A 16,394-nucleotide genomic window follows, 5' to 3' on the forward strand; every position below is an offset into this window, starting at 1 on the left:
AAGGCCACATCCTATAGATCAAGTGGACTAAGAACAGTTAAAGGGACCCTCCTGAAGAAAGGGGAGGTGAATTGCCAACAGCTACTTGAGGGTGATGCTGATAGAGAGACAGAGAGAGAGAGGCAGAGAATGCCTTTTTTGGTGGTGCCCAGAACAGGTCCAAGCAGAGCGATCCCATCCATAGGACAGACCGAGGCAACCACTCCGGGCCCTGCACTTTGGTGGACTACAGGCACCACGGGCCCCTATAACTCGCCTATGCAGATATCTGGCTTAAGCCGAACCTTCCTAAACTTGCAAGGAAAAGATAAAGTTTATGCAAGACCAAATGAGTATAGACTTTTATTGTGTTAATCTTTTTTTCAAAATGATACGTACCTCTGGATGAACAAAAATGTGTTTTAAAGCAGCTGGTTTGATTCACTTTAATCAGCCACTGGTCACATACTTCTGGAGGGAAATTCCTTGCAGGCGTCAAACACTGTTAGGCCTGTTGATTTAGCATGGTTGCTAAACAAGGGGCTAAGAGTGGTAGGATCACATGTTTCCATCCAGGGAGGGGTGAAGGTAGTGAATCTTGTCACATGAGCAGTGCAGTTGAGACAGCAAAGGGGTTTAAGGCACAGCTCACCTTGTACCTATCACACCTTGTGTCCTGTGTTCTCTCTAAGCTGCACGGTTGCGCAGCCGCTCAAGAGTCAATCAAGTGCCATGGACTCGATTAGCAGAGCCATGCACATCCGGCGACATGTGTTCAGGTGCCCCTCTCGCTGCTGCTCTACAGCAGAGTTGCTCCTGCCCTCTGCCTTGGAGCTCCTGGCCAGCTGCTTCCGGGAGCCTCCTTCTTGCTGTGCAGAGCGGGATGGGGGGAAGTGGGGGTGCTGATGTCAGGGTGTTCTTCTCCTCCCACCTCCCCCCATCCATGTACCCCATCTCCACAGAGCGGGGATTAGGGAACAGGGCTCAGGAGCAGGAGGGCTGCTGGCAGCTGCTGCGGTCTGAACAATGAGCTTTCTGGTGAGTGCCGCTGTGCTTAAAGAGACAGCGCACGGTCACTCATAGACTTCCCAACAGCTAGCACACACACGCTCTGTCTCTCTCTCACAATACACACACTATCTCTGTCTCTCACACACTGTCTCTGTGTGTCTCTCTCTCATACACAGTCTGTCTCACACACATACACACAGTCTGTCTTGCATACTTACACACACACACACTCTGTCTCTTTCACAATCACCTCCCAACACATATTTGTGTTATTGTTGTTGTTGTTGTTTTTGTTTTTGTTACTTCTGGTACTTCCTGCAATGCACATATATTCACTGTAATTTTATTTTTTCAAAGTGCTATTTTAATTTTTTGACTGGTCTATGCATTTCATAATTTGATTTCTCTCTTATGCTTTATTTTTTGAGTAGTGAGTTCTAAAATGCCTAACCTGTCCTGGACAGAGTAATTATCCCTATGGTAACTTTTTAAAAATATTTTTTATATCTAGGTTTTTTGTTTCTACTGATGGTGCACATCACCTCGATATTGGTGCACATAAAATTCACTCTGCACATGGATGGAAAAATTAGAGGGAATGTTGCTTGTATCCTCTTAAGAACATAAGAACAGCCATACTGGATCAGACCAATGGTCTATCCAGCCCAGAATCCCATCTTCCGACAGTGGCCAGTTCCAGGTGCCCCAGAGGGAATGACCAGAACAGTCAATCATTAAGTGATCCATCTGTTGTCCACTCCCAGCTTCCAGCAGTGAAGTTAGGGACACTTAGAGAAAGATGTTGCATCCCTGACCATCCTGGCTAATAGCCATTGTTGGATCCTTCATGAACTTATCTAGCTCTTTTTTGAACCCTCTTATAGTTTTGACATTCACAACATCCCCTGGCAATAAGTTCCACAGGTTTACTGTGCATTGTGTGAAGAAGTACTTCCTTTTGTTTTAAACCTGCTGCCTATTAATTTCATTGGGTGACCCCTAGTTCTTTTGTTGTGAAGGAGTAAATAACATTTCCTTATTCACTTTCTCCACACCAGTCAAGATTTTATAGACCTCTATATCTCCTTAGTCATCTCTTTTTCAAGCTGAAAAGTCTTTTTAACCTCTCCATACGGAAGCTGCTCCGTATTCCTAATAATTTTTCTTGCTCTTCTCTGTACCTTCTACAATTCTAATATATCTTTTTTGAGATAGGGCGACCAGATCTCCATGCAGTAATCAAGATATGGGTGTACCATGGATTTATACAGAGGTATTATGATATTTTCTGTCTTACTCTGTATCCCTTTTTTGACCGCTGCTGCCCATTAATGTTTTCAGAGAACTATCCACGATGACTCCAAGATCTCTTTATTGGGTGGTAACAGCTAACTCAGACCCTGTAATTTTGTATGTATAGTTGGGATTATGTTTTCCAATATACATTATTCAGCATTTATCAACATTGAATTTCATCTGCCATTTTGTTGCCCCGTCACCCAGTTTTGTGAGATTCCTTTGTAACTCTTCACAGTCTGTTTTGGACTTAACTATCTTGAGTAGTTTTGTATCATCTGTAAATTTTGCCACCTTACTGTTTACCCCTTTTTCCAGATCATTTATGAATATGTTGAACATCACCTCTATTTACCTCTCTCCATTCTGAAAATTGCCATTTATTCCTACCCTTTGTTTCCTATCTTTTAACCAGTTACTGATCCATGAGTGAACCTTCCTTCTTATCCCATGACAGCTTACTTTGCTTAAGAATCTTTGGTGCGGGACCTTATCAAAGGCTTTCTAAAAATCTATAAAAAGAACAGGAGTACTTGTGGCACCTTAGAGACTAACAAATTTATTTGAGCATAAGCTTTCGTGGGCTAAAGCCCACTTCTTCGGATGCATAGAATGGAACATATATTGAGGAGATATATATACACATACAGAGAGCATGAAAAGATGGGCATTGTCTTACCAACTCTGAGAGGCCAATTAAGTAAGAGGAAAAAAAACTTTCGAAGTGATAATAAAGAAAGCACAGTACAGAGAGTTTGATAAGAAGTGTGAGAATACTTAAATGGGGAGATAGATTTAATGTTTGTAATGGCTTAGCCATTCCCAGTCTCCATTTAAGCCTAAATTGATTGTATCTAATTTGCATATCAATTCAAGCTCAGCAGTTGGTACAATATGTATATGTACAACAGGGGTTGGCAACCTTTCAGAAGTGGTGTGCCGAGTCTTCATTTATTCACTCTGATTTAAGGTTTCGTGTGCCAGTAATACTTTTTAACGTTTTTAGAAGGTCTCTTTCTATAAGTCTATAATATATATAACTAAACTATTGTTATATGTAAAGTAAATACGGTTTTTAAAATGTTTAAGAAGCTTAATTTAAAATTAAATTAAAATGCAGAGCCCCCCAGACCGGTAGCCAGGACCCAGGCAGTGTGAGTGTCACTGAAAATCAGCTAACGTGCCATAGGTTGCCTACCCCTGATGTACAATATATCCACTGGATCACCCTTGTCCATATTTGTTAACCCCTTCAGAGAATTCTAAAAGATTGGTGAGCCGTGATTTCTTCTTCTACATATGAACAGGAGACTGAGATTAAGAAAGCTACTGGAGAATTATTTATTATTTGTATTACCATAAAATTTAGGAGTCCTAATCAAGGACCAGGATCCCATTGTGTGAAGTGTTGTACAAATACAGAACAAACAGCCAGTCCCTACCCCAAAGAGTTTATAATCTAAGTATAAAACAAGACACAACAGATAGATGAGACACTAGAACCACTTAGTTTGGAAGCCCACCGACTATGCAGATCAAAAGGAGCACCAGCCATGATCTGTAGTTACTAACCAGGGGCCCCAGAATCAGCATCCTAGAGGACAGCAACAATGGGGAAAACAGATATAAGAACAGAATCCTGTTTCCATTATTGAGAACTCTGTGATACCCAGAGATATTCTGCTCAGACAGTAAGTGTTCATACTGGGGATTTTCACTGCAGATGGCTCCAGAACAGAGCCTCAAACTTTAAAGTCAGAAAGGACCATCATGATCATCTAATCTGACCACCTGCACACTGCAGGCCACAGAACCTCACCTAATAACATGTAGCTAATCTGCAACTGCTAGCAGCAAATATCTCCAATGGCTGGTGATAGGACACTAGATGGGGAATTCTTTCCCAGGTGTCTGGCTGGCAGGTCTTGCCCACATGCTCAGCATCTAATTTGTCACCATATTTGGGGTTGGAAAAGAATTTTCCCCTGGGTCAGATTGGCAAAGACCCCCCCCTCACCCCCCCCTTTTTTTGGCCTTCTTCTACAGCATGGGGGACAGGTCACTCACACATTTAAACATGCTTAATATTAGGGAAAGCAACTACAAATATAAAGGTTTACTGTTTATACTAGATTGTTTATTGTTAAAAACATTCAATGATTTTTAAAATGTGTGTTTGCTTCATTCTCACATTTCCTTGCCAAAAGCGGTCTCCTTTCTGGAAATGACAAGGAGAACATGTGACACAGGGATGCAGCAAGGCACTGTGGTAAGGCTCCCCTAAAACACCACATTTTGAGCTCTGATTGCAATATTGCTAAGTTAACTAGTTCTATTTTTGGGCAGGTGGCTATTTCATCAGCATCACTGCAGCTGGGATTCATGGTAATTAATTCTGCACCGGCACATGTATCTGACAGGCCTTTCCTGGGCGGTGGTGAGCGCCCGCTCAGCGTTTCATCAGATTGACTTCTGGGCATTAGCTAATGAAGTCCATGATGAGTGCCACAGTGACTAGGGTTACCATATTCTCTGCCTCCAAATGGAGGACACTCCACGGCCCCCGGCCCCGCCCCCAGCCCCGCCCCAACCCCGCCCCCTCCCCAAAGTCTCCGCCCCCTCCCCTGCTTCCCGCGAACATTTGATTCGCGGGAAGCCTGAAGCAGGTAAGGGGGGTGTGGGGGGAGGAGGCGCGGCCCCGGCCGACCACCCCCGGCCCGCCCAGCACTGCCGGCCCCCGGCGGCCCGGCGCACCCCCGGGCTCCCCGCGGGCCCGCCGGCCTGGCTGACCGGCTCCCCGCCGGCCCGGCTCCCCGCGGGCCCGGCTGACCGGCTCCCCGCGGGCCCGGCTCCCCGCGGGCCCGGCTGACCGGCTCCCCGCGGGCCCGGCTCCCCGCGGGCCCGGCTGACCGGCTCCCCGCCGGCCCGGCTGACCGGCTCCCCGCCGGCCCGGCTCCCCGCGGGCCCGGCTGACCGGCTCCCCGCGGGCCCGGCTCCCCGCCGGCCCGGCTGACCGGCTCCCCGCCGGCCTGGCTCCCCGCGGGCCCGGCTGACCGGCTCCCCGCCGGCCCGGCTGACCGGCTCCCAGCCCGGACCCCGGCCTGGCCCCGCGCCCCCGGCTCCCCGTCCGGCCCCGCGCCCGGCACTGCGCCCCTAGTTCCCGGCCCGGCACCATGCCCCCGGCCCCGCAACGCCGGCCCCGGCCGAGCACCACCCAGCCCTCCCGATTTTCCCGGACATGCCCGGCTTTTGGGGATTTCCCCCCGGACGGGGATTTGAGCCCCCAAAAGCCGGACATGTCCGGGAAAATCCGGACGTATGGTAACCCTAACAGTGACCAACTGCAGGGCAGGGCAGATCACTGGGCACGGGGCCGGCCACCCCCGCCTGTGAGGATTCACGGCTTGCTGGGGGCCGCCACAATCCTTTTAGAAAGACCAAAACTCTGCAGTGTAAACCGGCCCCGGGAGCGGCTCAAGGGGCCCCAGGAACAGACCGCGCCTGCGCAGCACTGGGGGGGTCCCGGCCCAGGCGAGTCCATGGGGGGGGGCCGGCCGGGGAGCCCTGGAGCGACACACCCAGCGCGCGGCACCGAGTCCCGGCTCCCCGCACGCCAGGGCAGCGCGGCCGCGCTCCCGCCCAGCTTTACGCGCCCAGGAACCCCTGTCCCGCCTGCGCCTCGCACAGGAAGCGATATTTTTGACGGCGCCCCGGGGCTGAGCGTGCGAGGGGAGGGGCCCGGCCGCGACCCCGCCCGACGGGCTCTTTCTCCCTCCCGCGGGGGAGGCCGGAACGTTTGTGCCGCGGCTGCTGTTTCCGCCTGGACCCTGCGCCGCGCTTCACACCGGAAGGAAAGTCGGCGGCGCTGGACCGGTCGCAGCGGGGTGCGCGCGCGCCTCTCGCTCTCGCGGGGATGTCGAGGCGCCGGCGGTTCCTGGAAGGGGCGGCTCGGGCGCTGATGGGCACGTGCCCGGCTCAGGCCCGATTCCTGATGTAAGAGCCTGGCGCGCGGTCCCTCTTTCCGAGGGGGTGGGGAGAAGACCGACGGCATTCCGATTTGTGACGTAATGACGGCCCCGTCGAGTCATGGCCCGTCACCCTCCTGTTCAACCACCACGTGGCCCCGGTTTCTTGACGCCTGCAGGGGCCCGGGCTGTGTGGTTGGGTGAGCCCCGCACGTTTGGGCCGAGCTGCTGTGACTGCCCTGTGCCAGGCTGACATCTGTCCACCCCTGCAGCCAGCTGTCCTAGGGTTACCATATCTCATAAATAAAAGAAGACGACCCTCCACGGGCCCTGGCCCCGCCCATTTCTTACCCTAGCCCCGTCCCAACCCCGCCCATTTCCCGCCCTAGCCCCGCCTCAACCCCGCCCCTTCCCCATCCTAACCCTGCCCCCTCCCACTCCCAGCCAGGGGGAAAGGGCTGCCCCAGTGCTACCAGCTTCAGGGTTTCCCGGGCAGACCCTGCGCCCCCAGCGCAGCTGGAGCCCGGGAGGGGAAGCGCCCAGCCGGGGGCGCAGGGTCTGGAGGCTGCCCAGCAAACCGTGAAGCCGGTAGCGCTCGGGCTTTGGGCAGCCCCTATGCCTCCGGCCCCTGAGCCCCCAGCCGGGCACTTCCCCTCCGGGGCTCCGGCGGCTCTGCATAACTTACACTGTATAAGTTACACAGAGCCAAAGAGGAGCAGAGCCCCCGCAGCTGGAGGCTCTGCTCCTCTTAGGCTCTGTTTAAGAGCCAGGCTGCCCCAGCGCTACCGGCTTCGGGCAGCCCCCGTGCCTCCGGACCCTGCGCCGCCGGAGCCCGGGAGGGGAAGTGCCCGGCTGGGGGCGCAGGGTCCGGAGGCAAGGGGGCTGCCCGAAGCCGGTAGCTCTTGGGCAGCCCGCCTCTTAAACAGAGCCTCCAGCGGCTGCGGCTCTGTGTAACTGACACTGTGTCAGTTACACAGAGCCCCGGGGCTGGAGGCTTTGCTCCTCTTTGGCTCTGTGTAACTGACACTGTGTCAGTTACACAGAGCCCCGGGGGCTGGAGGCTCCAGCCGCTGCGGCTCTGCTCCTCCCCGACTCTTCGGCTCTGTTTAAGAGCCGGGCTACCCGAGCGCTACCGGCTTCGGGCAGCCCCCCGTGCCTCCAGACCCTGCGCCCCCAGCCGGGCACTTCCCCTCCCGGGCTCCGGCGGCGCATGTCTTTTCCCGGACATGTTCGGCTTTTTGGCAATTCCCTCCGGACGGGGGTTTGACTGCCGAAAAGCCGGACATGTCCGGGGAAAAAGAGGACGTATGGTAACCCTAGCTGTCCGTCTGTCCTGCTGCCCCCATCCTGGCTTCCCACCTTCTCTCCACAACACTTCCTTGTAGGGGACAGCCTATACCCAGGGTAGGATCCCATGCATGGGGTGGCTCGGTCTCAAGCCAGTGTCTCCTGCTGCCCGAGCTTCAGGGACTCGTGTGCAGTGACTTGTCACTTGGTCGGTAACCCTGTTCTTTTTCCTCCCCCAGGTGGACGCTTCATTCCAAAAAAGGCAAGTTTAAACAATTCAGTGGGTTTGGTTCTTTAAATCGGAGCCAGACAGGCAAGCTCAATTCACAGCTTTTGAACTGCTCAGAACACATGATGTGACTTTTAGAACATGATCACTTCTTCTCCTCCACCCTCAAAAACAGGGTAACAGAGGGAAATTCTTTATCAGAGGGAATTGGGAAATATTTTCCCTTTGGTAGACTCTTCTTTGGCTACCACTTATGTCTGATTTAATGTTATCCGGAATAGGATGCAGTGAGGCAGATGTGGGATCATCTCTCCATACTGCATCCATTCACATCAAGCCTGAATTTGGCCTTTCATCAGCCTGTTTTGATTCTAACACTATTATATTTTTAACTAAATTTCAGTCTTGGAAGAAGCTTAGCAAGGGCAGTCCACCTTTGACTTCAGTAGGGTTTTATGTTGACACAGGAGTGTGCCTCAGGAAGTTTCTTGCAGGAATAAGAACAGGAGTACTTGTGGCACTTTAGAGACTAACAAATTTATTAGAGCATAAGCTTTCGTGGACTACAGCCCACTTCTTCGGATGCATATAGAATGGAACATATATTGAGGAGATATATATACACACATACAGAGAGCATAAACAGGTGGGAGTTGTCTTACCAACTCTGAGAGGCCAATTAATTAAGAGAAAAAAAACTTTTGAAGTGATAATCAAGATAGCCCAGTACAGACAGTTTGATAAGAAGTGTGAGCATACTTACAAGGGGAGATAGATTCAATGTTTGTAATGGCTCAGCCATTCCCAGTCCTGTTATTTTCTTTAACTCCGGTTTGAATAAGAACACCACTAGCTGTCACCTTCAGCCCCCAACTAAAACCTCTCCAGCGCATCATCAGAGATCTACAACCTATCCTGAAAGATGATCCTTTACTCTCACAGATCTTGGGAGACAGACCTGTCCTCGCTTACAGACAACCCCTGAACCTAAAGCAAATACTCACCAGCAACCACACATCACTGAACAAAACCACTAACCCAGGAACCTATCCTTGTAACAAACCCCGATGCCAACTCTGTCCACATATCTATTCAAGTGACATCATCATAGGACCTAATCATATCAGCCATACCATCAGGGGCTCGTTCACCTGCACATCTACCAATGTGATATATGCCATCATGTGCCAGCAATGCCCCTCTGCCATGTACATTGGCCAAACTGGACAGTCTCTACGCAAAAGAATTAATGGACACAAATCTGACATCAGGAATCAAAATACTCAAAAACCAGTGGGAGAACACTTTAACCTGTCTGGTCATTCAGTGACAGACCTGCGGGTGGCTATATTACAACAGAAAAACTTCAAAAACAGACTCCAAAGAGAGACTGCTGAGCTGGAATTGATATGCAAACTAGACACAGTCAACTCCGGTTTGAATAAGGACTGGGAATGGCTGAGCCATTACAAACATTGAATCTATCTCCCCTTGTAAGTATGCTCACACTTCTTATCAAACTGTACTGGGCTATCTTGATTATCACTTCAAAAGTTTTTTTTCTCTTACTTAATTGGCCTCTCAGAGTTGGTAAGACAACTCCCACCTGTTTATGCTCTCTGTATGTGTGTATATATATCTCCTCAATATATGTTCCATTCTATATGCATCCGAAGAAGTGGGCTGTAGTCCACGAAAGCTTATGCTCTAATAAATTTTTTAGTCTCTAAGGTGCCAAAAGTACTCCTGTTCTTCTTTTTGCGGATACAGACTAACACGGCTGCTACTCTGAAATCTTGCAGGAATGTGGTTCTCAGAATGTAAGATTTTGAAGAAAGATGGAATGTATTTTTCTGGTACAATTACCCATTGGACAGTGCCTTATTATGTGTAACTGTACACACAATACTATATGATTATTTTTTAACATTTGGCTTCCTCTTGAGTTTTTGCTAAGTATGAAATGCAGAATCAAATTAATCATGTATCTCGTGCTGACACAGGAACACTTCTAACAGAACAGTTTGAACAAAGTATGGTCTAGGCAGTATTTGGTCCTGCCATGCGGGCAGGGGACTGGACTCGATGACCTCTCGAGGTCCCTTCCAGTCCTAGAATCTATGAATCTATGAATCTATGAAAGTACTTGTACGTGAATAATATTTTTAAAATGCTAGAAAAAAGGTTGTCATGCCCTTATCAATGCGCAATTTACAGTATGCTATAAATCAGTGGTTTAATAGCTGTAATATATGTTCACCTCTAAAACATACTTACAGAGAGACGTTCATTTAGGGTTTTACTGTGTTGTCTTTATTCGTCTGTAGATAACAAAACCAACAGAGAAAGGATATGCCCTTACTGTTTCCAGTTTCTGGTTCCTGATAACCACAGAGTACGTCTCAAACCCAAGATGAAACTGACTCCACGGATACAGAAACTTCTTAATCGGGAGGCAAAGAACCATAAACTCAATTTGAAACAGACAAAGCTTTTGAAAAAGTACAAGGACTCAAGAAGTGTTCTGGTAAGATTGCTATTCCAATTAACACGATAACTGGGTTTGTTCATTCCCTGGAGCATTTATTTCCCTCAACGAGAGGGAATAAAAGAAGATAGGAAGTTTTTCTGTTTAGAAATTGAGCTTGCAATCCATAAGATTATTTCATCATAACATAACAACTTTCTCTATGTAACTTTCCTGTTGGGGTAACTTCTATTCAGATACACACACAAAGAATTTTAAAACAAAAAAACTGACTAACAATAAGGAGATGAGAAAATGGCAGGTGGAAAAATCCCCAAACCTCAAACACATGGCTGCAAAAATGTATAGAAGCCACAATCTGCATATTCTAAAATTTTATCTAAAAAACAAACCACTTGTGAAGATCACTTTTTGTTGAGAATGTTCTTGGTGTAAAGTGTACTGCTAGTCCATTTGTGCGGTTTTGCAGAAGTGTCTCCAGCTAAACTAGCAGCAGCAAAGATGCTTGTCTTTTTCCACCCTCTTCACTCAAGAGTGTTATGACCTGCAGAGCCTAATTGGAGCCAGGTAAATCCTAACATCATTAAGTAGAGGTAGGTTTTCCCCCTTTTCTTAAAAAAAGAGGAAATCAAAGCTGAAAAGCCTGTTAAAAGTTAAGATTCCAGCAGTTACACTAATTTGGCTGTGATGGACATTTTTTTTAAGTGTATAAGCTGAATGTTACTGTTTGTCATAAAATGTCTATGATAAAGCATACAGCACGTGTATCATAATCCCAGTTAAAGTTGCCGTTGGAACATTAACTCTTATTGCCTGACTTCTTGTTTTCTTCTTTATCCATTTGAGATATGTCTGCCCAGTGTTTTGGAGCCCATGGGAGCGAGCCTCTCAGCCCGGGTTGATAGACGTAGGTAGTGGGGCTCGTGCTAGTGCTCTGAAAATAACTGTATAGACAGGGCTTTGAAGCTGTGGCTCAGGCGCTGAAACCCAGGGAGTGCGGGGTGTTTCATGCTCTGAGTCACACTTCAAATCTCTGTCTAGACAGCTGTTTTTTGAGTACTAGTGAAAGTTCTTCTAGACCAAGTCTGTCAACCCGGGCTGGGATGCTCGCTCCCATGGGCTGCAAAATGCTGTGTAGAGGCCTGAAGATTTCAAGGACAGCTATGCCTGGAGGAAACACTTGTCACCACGCTCCCGTTTAGAAGTCTGTTGTGAAGCGGTGTACCTAAATGAGAGTAAATTATTTCTGGAAGAGATCAAAAGTTCATACACACACACAAAGTGCTTAGTAACACATTAATACTGTCCCAGTTGCTTATATTTTGAGGGCGAGGATATCCATAGTGACTTAGTCTCACATGTCAGACAATGCGACAATTTTGTTGGTTTGGTTTGTTTCTTTGTCAGCATTTTTCAAATTGAGTGTGAACTGCCTGAGCAGCTTCTGGTGTCTCCAAGAGGAAGCTCAAACAATGTTGGGTTGGGTGGCCATTTTGTGTGAGACTTCCCTGACCAGTGTTTAATATTCAGTAATGAATAGCCAATCAGTGAGTTCTTGTTTGCTGAGTAGAAAGTGGAAACAATCCAGTAAGAAGGAAAAATGAATAACTGGCCTCCCCTGTCTACTGGGTTAAAATATAATTTCTACCCCAGAGCACAGTGCTTTATCACCAAGAAAAGGCACTTTACCCAGTGCTGCAAACCAGTCTGCATTAGGGGAGGTCTCGGAATGCTTTTTGGGCTCGATTTTTGCTCTCATTTACACCAATGTGTAAATCCAAAGTAACTTCATTAAAATAATGAAACTAGTCATTAAGGGGCAAGGGAAGACGCTTGTTAGCATTGTTTACTATATTTTGTGTTAACATGTTTCACTTTACTGCATGATCTTCATTATATTCCAGAACGATTAAAATGGAGAAGTGTTCAAGTTCTGAAGCTGTCATGCAGAGAATAACTATATATACCTTTAATGTAGTGCTATAGAGACATACAAATCTATTAAAACAATTATATAGACAGATGTCTTAATAAATGAAGACGACACTCCACTGGGCACAACATTGAGTCTTCAGAGCATGTCCTGTGGTCAGATTGGACAGCTTTCTAAGAAATGAGGAAACTACTGATTATAATTTCCTGTGCCAGAATTTGCAACAATAGAAATCTGAAGCACCAACAACAAGATTGGGTTGAGGAAGTATCATAATCATTAATTAGTATCACTTATATGTCAAAGCTATAGGCACTTCAGATAGACACATTACAAAACTAACAAAATGAAGCAAATTCCCTCCCCTCAAAATTTTAGTTTCCATTTGAAGGGCTTGTGGACCACTGTGAACTTGGAAATTTTGCTTTTATTATTCACTGGTGTGATATTACAAACATTTCGGATAGATTTGAGGAACTGTCATTTTAGACAGCTGATATTCAGTGTGCCTCTTCCTGTTCCAATAATGTGGGTGGTCTTGCCCAAACAAACTTAAGTAATGATACTACGGAGTAGTTGGCAAGGTGTGTATGTACCGCTATGTGTACCCCCCCCCCCCCAAAAAGAAACAAAACAAATATTGACATAAACTGTGACCTGCTGCAGAGCTGTAACAGGTTTTTAAACAAAAATATACATTTGTTTGTTAGCTGGACAGATTCTCAGAATGTAGCAGGCATCCATATAAATGTGAGTTTATAGTTAGTGGTCCATTCTAATCTCCATGCAATGACCTTGAATTGGGATTTAAACATAGTAATAATACCATCTGCTCTGTTTCAGACAGACTGACAATCTCATTAAGATCTGTCCAAGTTAAGATCAAGATTGACTTACATACTTACTGTTATTTGGTTGCAATTTGCTACTTGGATTGTGCTTGAAATGTTTCTGGTACTGTACATTTAAAATACTATCAGGAACTGACAGCTCCCAAAATTACCATTGTAGCGCCATATAAGCTCCTACTGTAGAAAATGACACATTAGGAGCAAGGTTGACTGAGACTTAAACCAACAAGCTGACAGGCTATGTTTACAAGACCTTTCTTAGCCATTAGCGATACTTTAATCTTGGTTTAAGCATTCTGCTAACTTTGCAATTTGCATAAAATTACCGTATTCTATTTTGCAGTGTTCTAAAACTCCTAGAAGTATCATCTGTACATTTTTTTGCAGATATGTTTCATCAATTAATGGAAGATCAGCTGTTAAAAAGATTTTTGCCTAAGTCATTGGTTCCCAAACTTTGGGTTGTGGACCACTGGTGGTCTTCTGTGGAGAGCAGGCAGGTCATATTGTTTTGATTCTCCTTGTTTCTAGCTGAATCCATTAAAAAGAGCTAAAATAAATTTAAAAGCTTTCCTATTATTTTCTGTGAAAGCAGTTGGTGTACTTATAAGAGATGTTATGTGATGGGAGCAGTGTCTCAGACAATCTCTCTATTAATATATGAGATTAATATATTAATCTCTCTATTAATATATGCCCACTCAGCTGCTTCCCCTTTTGACCCTACTGAACTTTAGTAGATACCCTCTGGTCCCACTCTCCCTGTGTGGTTCTCCTTCTCTCCATACCAATGGGTTACCTTGTTTCTTTTTATCAGTAGTGCATATTTTTATTTTTGAAGATTTTGGATTTTTAATATCATTTTCTCTGAAGACACACCAAAAAAGTGTTCCGGAGGGGTAGCCGTGTTAGTCTGTATCAGCAAAAACAACAAGGAGTCCTTGTGGTACCTTAGAGACTAACAAATTTATTTGGGCATCAGCTTTCGTGGGCTATAACCCACTTCATCGGTGGCACAAGGACTCCTTGTTGTTTGCAAAAAAGTGTTGTATATTTAAATAGAGGTATAAATTAAAAAATTAATTTTAAAATACATTTTGATCATTTTCCGGTTTCTTGTATGTTTGTGGTGAAACATGAATCCCACTGAGGTACATTCAGAGTATTGTACAGTCAGAGCCACTTTTAATGTTGTCTAGTCTTTTTGTTGTGACATTGTTTTTTGTGTTTCACTCCATGTGTTTGCAATTCAGTATTAAAAGTCCCCTGAAATTAGTTTCCAGGGGATTGGAATCATTTCTAGTCAGACCCTGGGGGATTTGATGGCTTAAGTGGTTTAAAGGAGAAAGCTAGAGGTGGATTTGATGTTGCTTTTTATGTCTCTCTGCTTCACACAAGTAAGAATTTAAGCAGCTTGATTCACTCTGTAATTTTGAAGAGCAGTTTGGATCAGTCTAAAAGTGTTAGTCACCAATGCCTTCTACATTTAAAATCGGGAAAGACTGACAGAAGAGCAAACATTTCCTTTCCTTTCTTCATAGCTGGTTACTTGCAACACATGCAACAAAACAACAAGACATCATGGTAAAAGCAGAGATTTTCTGGCAACAGCAACAAGCCGTTCTGGTACTCCGATGTGTAAACCAGACCCAAAGACTCCAATATCTGCAAACAAAATGACACCTTTAAACCACAGTAAATCTGGATCTACAAGCAAGAGTCCAGCATCAACTTCCAGGTGCCTATTTCCATTTTACCTAAAGAGGCAACAGTGAATAGGGCACAGTACTAGAAGTCAGGAAAGGGAGTTCAGACAAGTCATTTAGTAATCTGTCTGATCTGAAATGGAAGATCAGTTGTTATTTTGTTGTTTTTTTTAAATTGCAGAAGTCCAAAGGGTCTAATAAAAAGAGTGACTAGGGGTAAAAAGTATCACTTCTGGGTGTTTTTAAAAAAATAAACTTCAGCCTTAGTGTGAGATACCATTTAGGGTTTTATTTTCTAAGCACGTATGTAATTGTGTGCACAGACTCAGTACTTTCAAACATATTTGGATAGTTGTGCTTCTCACAGCTCACTTTCACACACAATGCATAAGTTATGTTTGCAGTTAAGTAATTGTGCACCTGAATTTTATGTACACAACCATTTTCAAAATCAGACCATAAAATTACATTATTTCTCCAGCCTCACTTTTTAATAAGAGATTTATCTGATTTTTGTTTTGTTTTGCTTTGCTTTTCAGAACATGCATGTCTGGACAGTCACCATCCAGTTCTTTCCCCAAGACTCCCAAAAACACTAAATTTCATTTTACTCAGCTAAAATGGTTGCTTAATCTTGAAGAAAAACAAAAGAGCCAGAAGAAGATGGACCTGAAAAACTTCTTGTCTTCACTTTGAAATACTGAATAATTACAAGAGTCATGATAATGGTTACAGTAGAAGTGGCTAAAATTGGGCCAGTAAATGAACTAAATTAGTGGCTGCTTTATTAATTGTTTTATAAACTTAGAAACAATTTTTGTTAATACTGGTTTAATTTCTGGCTGTGGTAAGACCTTCAGCATGTAGGGGAGATTTAAATACATTGTTTGGAAACAGTCTCTGTACTTTTATATAGATTCCCTACCAGAGGATATTGCTGGAATAATAAGGTAATAAGCCAAGTCTTGGAAGCCTGTACTTGTTTCATAATCTTTAATGGCTCTGGAATTAAAAGACAAAATCTGTTCTTGGACCAGATTGGCTTGCGCTGTAGCAATCAGTGTAATGGTTTCTAAAATAGGATCCTGTACCACAGTAGAACTTGCAGAGGATCTGCTTATCTCTAATTCTTTCCAGATCTGTGCTGTGAATGGTTGCTTCCTTTCTGTTCCAGTCCTCATTCTTGTTTTGGCACCACTAAAGCGACAAATAAAATGATTCCACTTGTCCCTTGAAGTGCATCTGGCTTTTTAAAAATCCAATTAAAGACCACTTTCCAACAAATACAAGTTGCTATATTTAAAAAAAACATTTCAGAGAGGGCAGAGCTTGTTGCAAATCTTAGTTTTAATCTCATAAGGGCTGATAAGTAGGTAATATTCATATGAATCTTCTGGAAATGGGTAATGTGGCTGAAATACATAATAAAAGTGATTTAGAAAGCCCTTCCTTCACTTTAGATTTAACTAAAATATATGTAGGGTCAATTTTTAACAATTTTTTGGTAACTATGCTTTGACAATGCATTGTGCTGTTTTTCCTCTCTGTAGAGCTCTGTATTTATTTACAAGGGTCACTTTATGGCTTGTCCTCTGATGCCTTTACTAATTCTTCAGTTTTGTTGGGAAGAAAAATGTATATTTTAAAGC

The 16,394-nt window shown here is 45.2% G+C and overlaps 1 protein-coding gene across 1 annotated transcript; it reads left to right on the forward strand.

The window, feature by feature from the left end:
- Positions 1-6,049: 6,049 nt before the first annotated feature.
- C2H18orf21 (chromosome 2 C18orf21 homolog) lies at positions 6,050-15,981 on the forward strand. Its single transcript, XM_054018852.1, has 5 exons — positions 6,050-6,279; positions 7,778-7,800; positions 10,095-10,294; positions 14,581-14,777; positions 15,285-15,981. The coding sequence occupies exons 1-5, from the start codon at positions 6,200-6,202 to the stop codon at positions 15,439-15,441; spliced, it is 657 nt and encodes a 218-aa protein (XP_053874827.1). The 5' UTR covers positions 6,050-6,199; the 3' UTR covers positions 15,442-15,981.
- The last annotated feature ends 413 nt before the right edge of the window (positions 15,982-16,394 follow it).

Source organism: Malaclemys terrapin, chromosome 2 (assembly GCF_027887155.1).
Source record: "Malaclemys terrapin pileata isolate rMalTer1 chromosome 2, rMalTer1.hap1, whole genome shotgun sequence".
Taxonomy (NCBI): domain Eukaryota; kingdom Metazoa; phylum Chordata; order Testudines; family Emydidae; genus Malaclemys; species Malaclemys terrapin.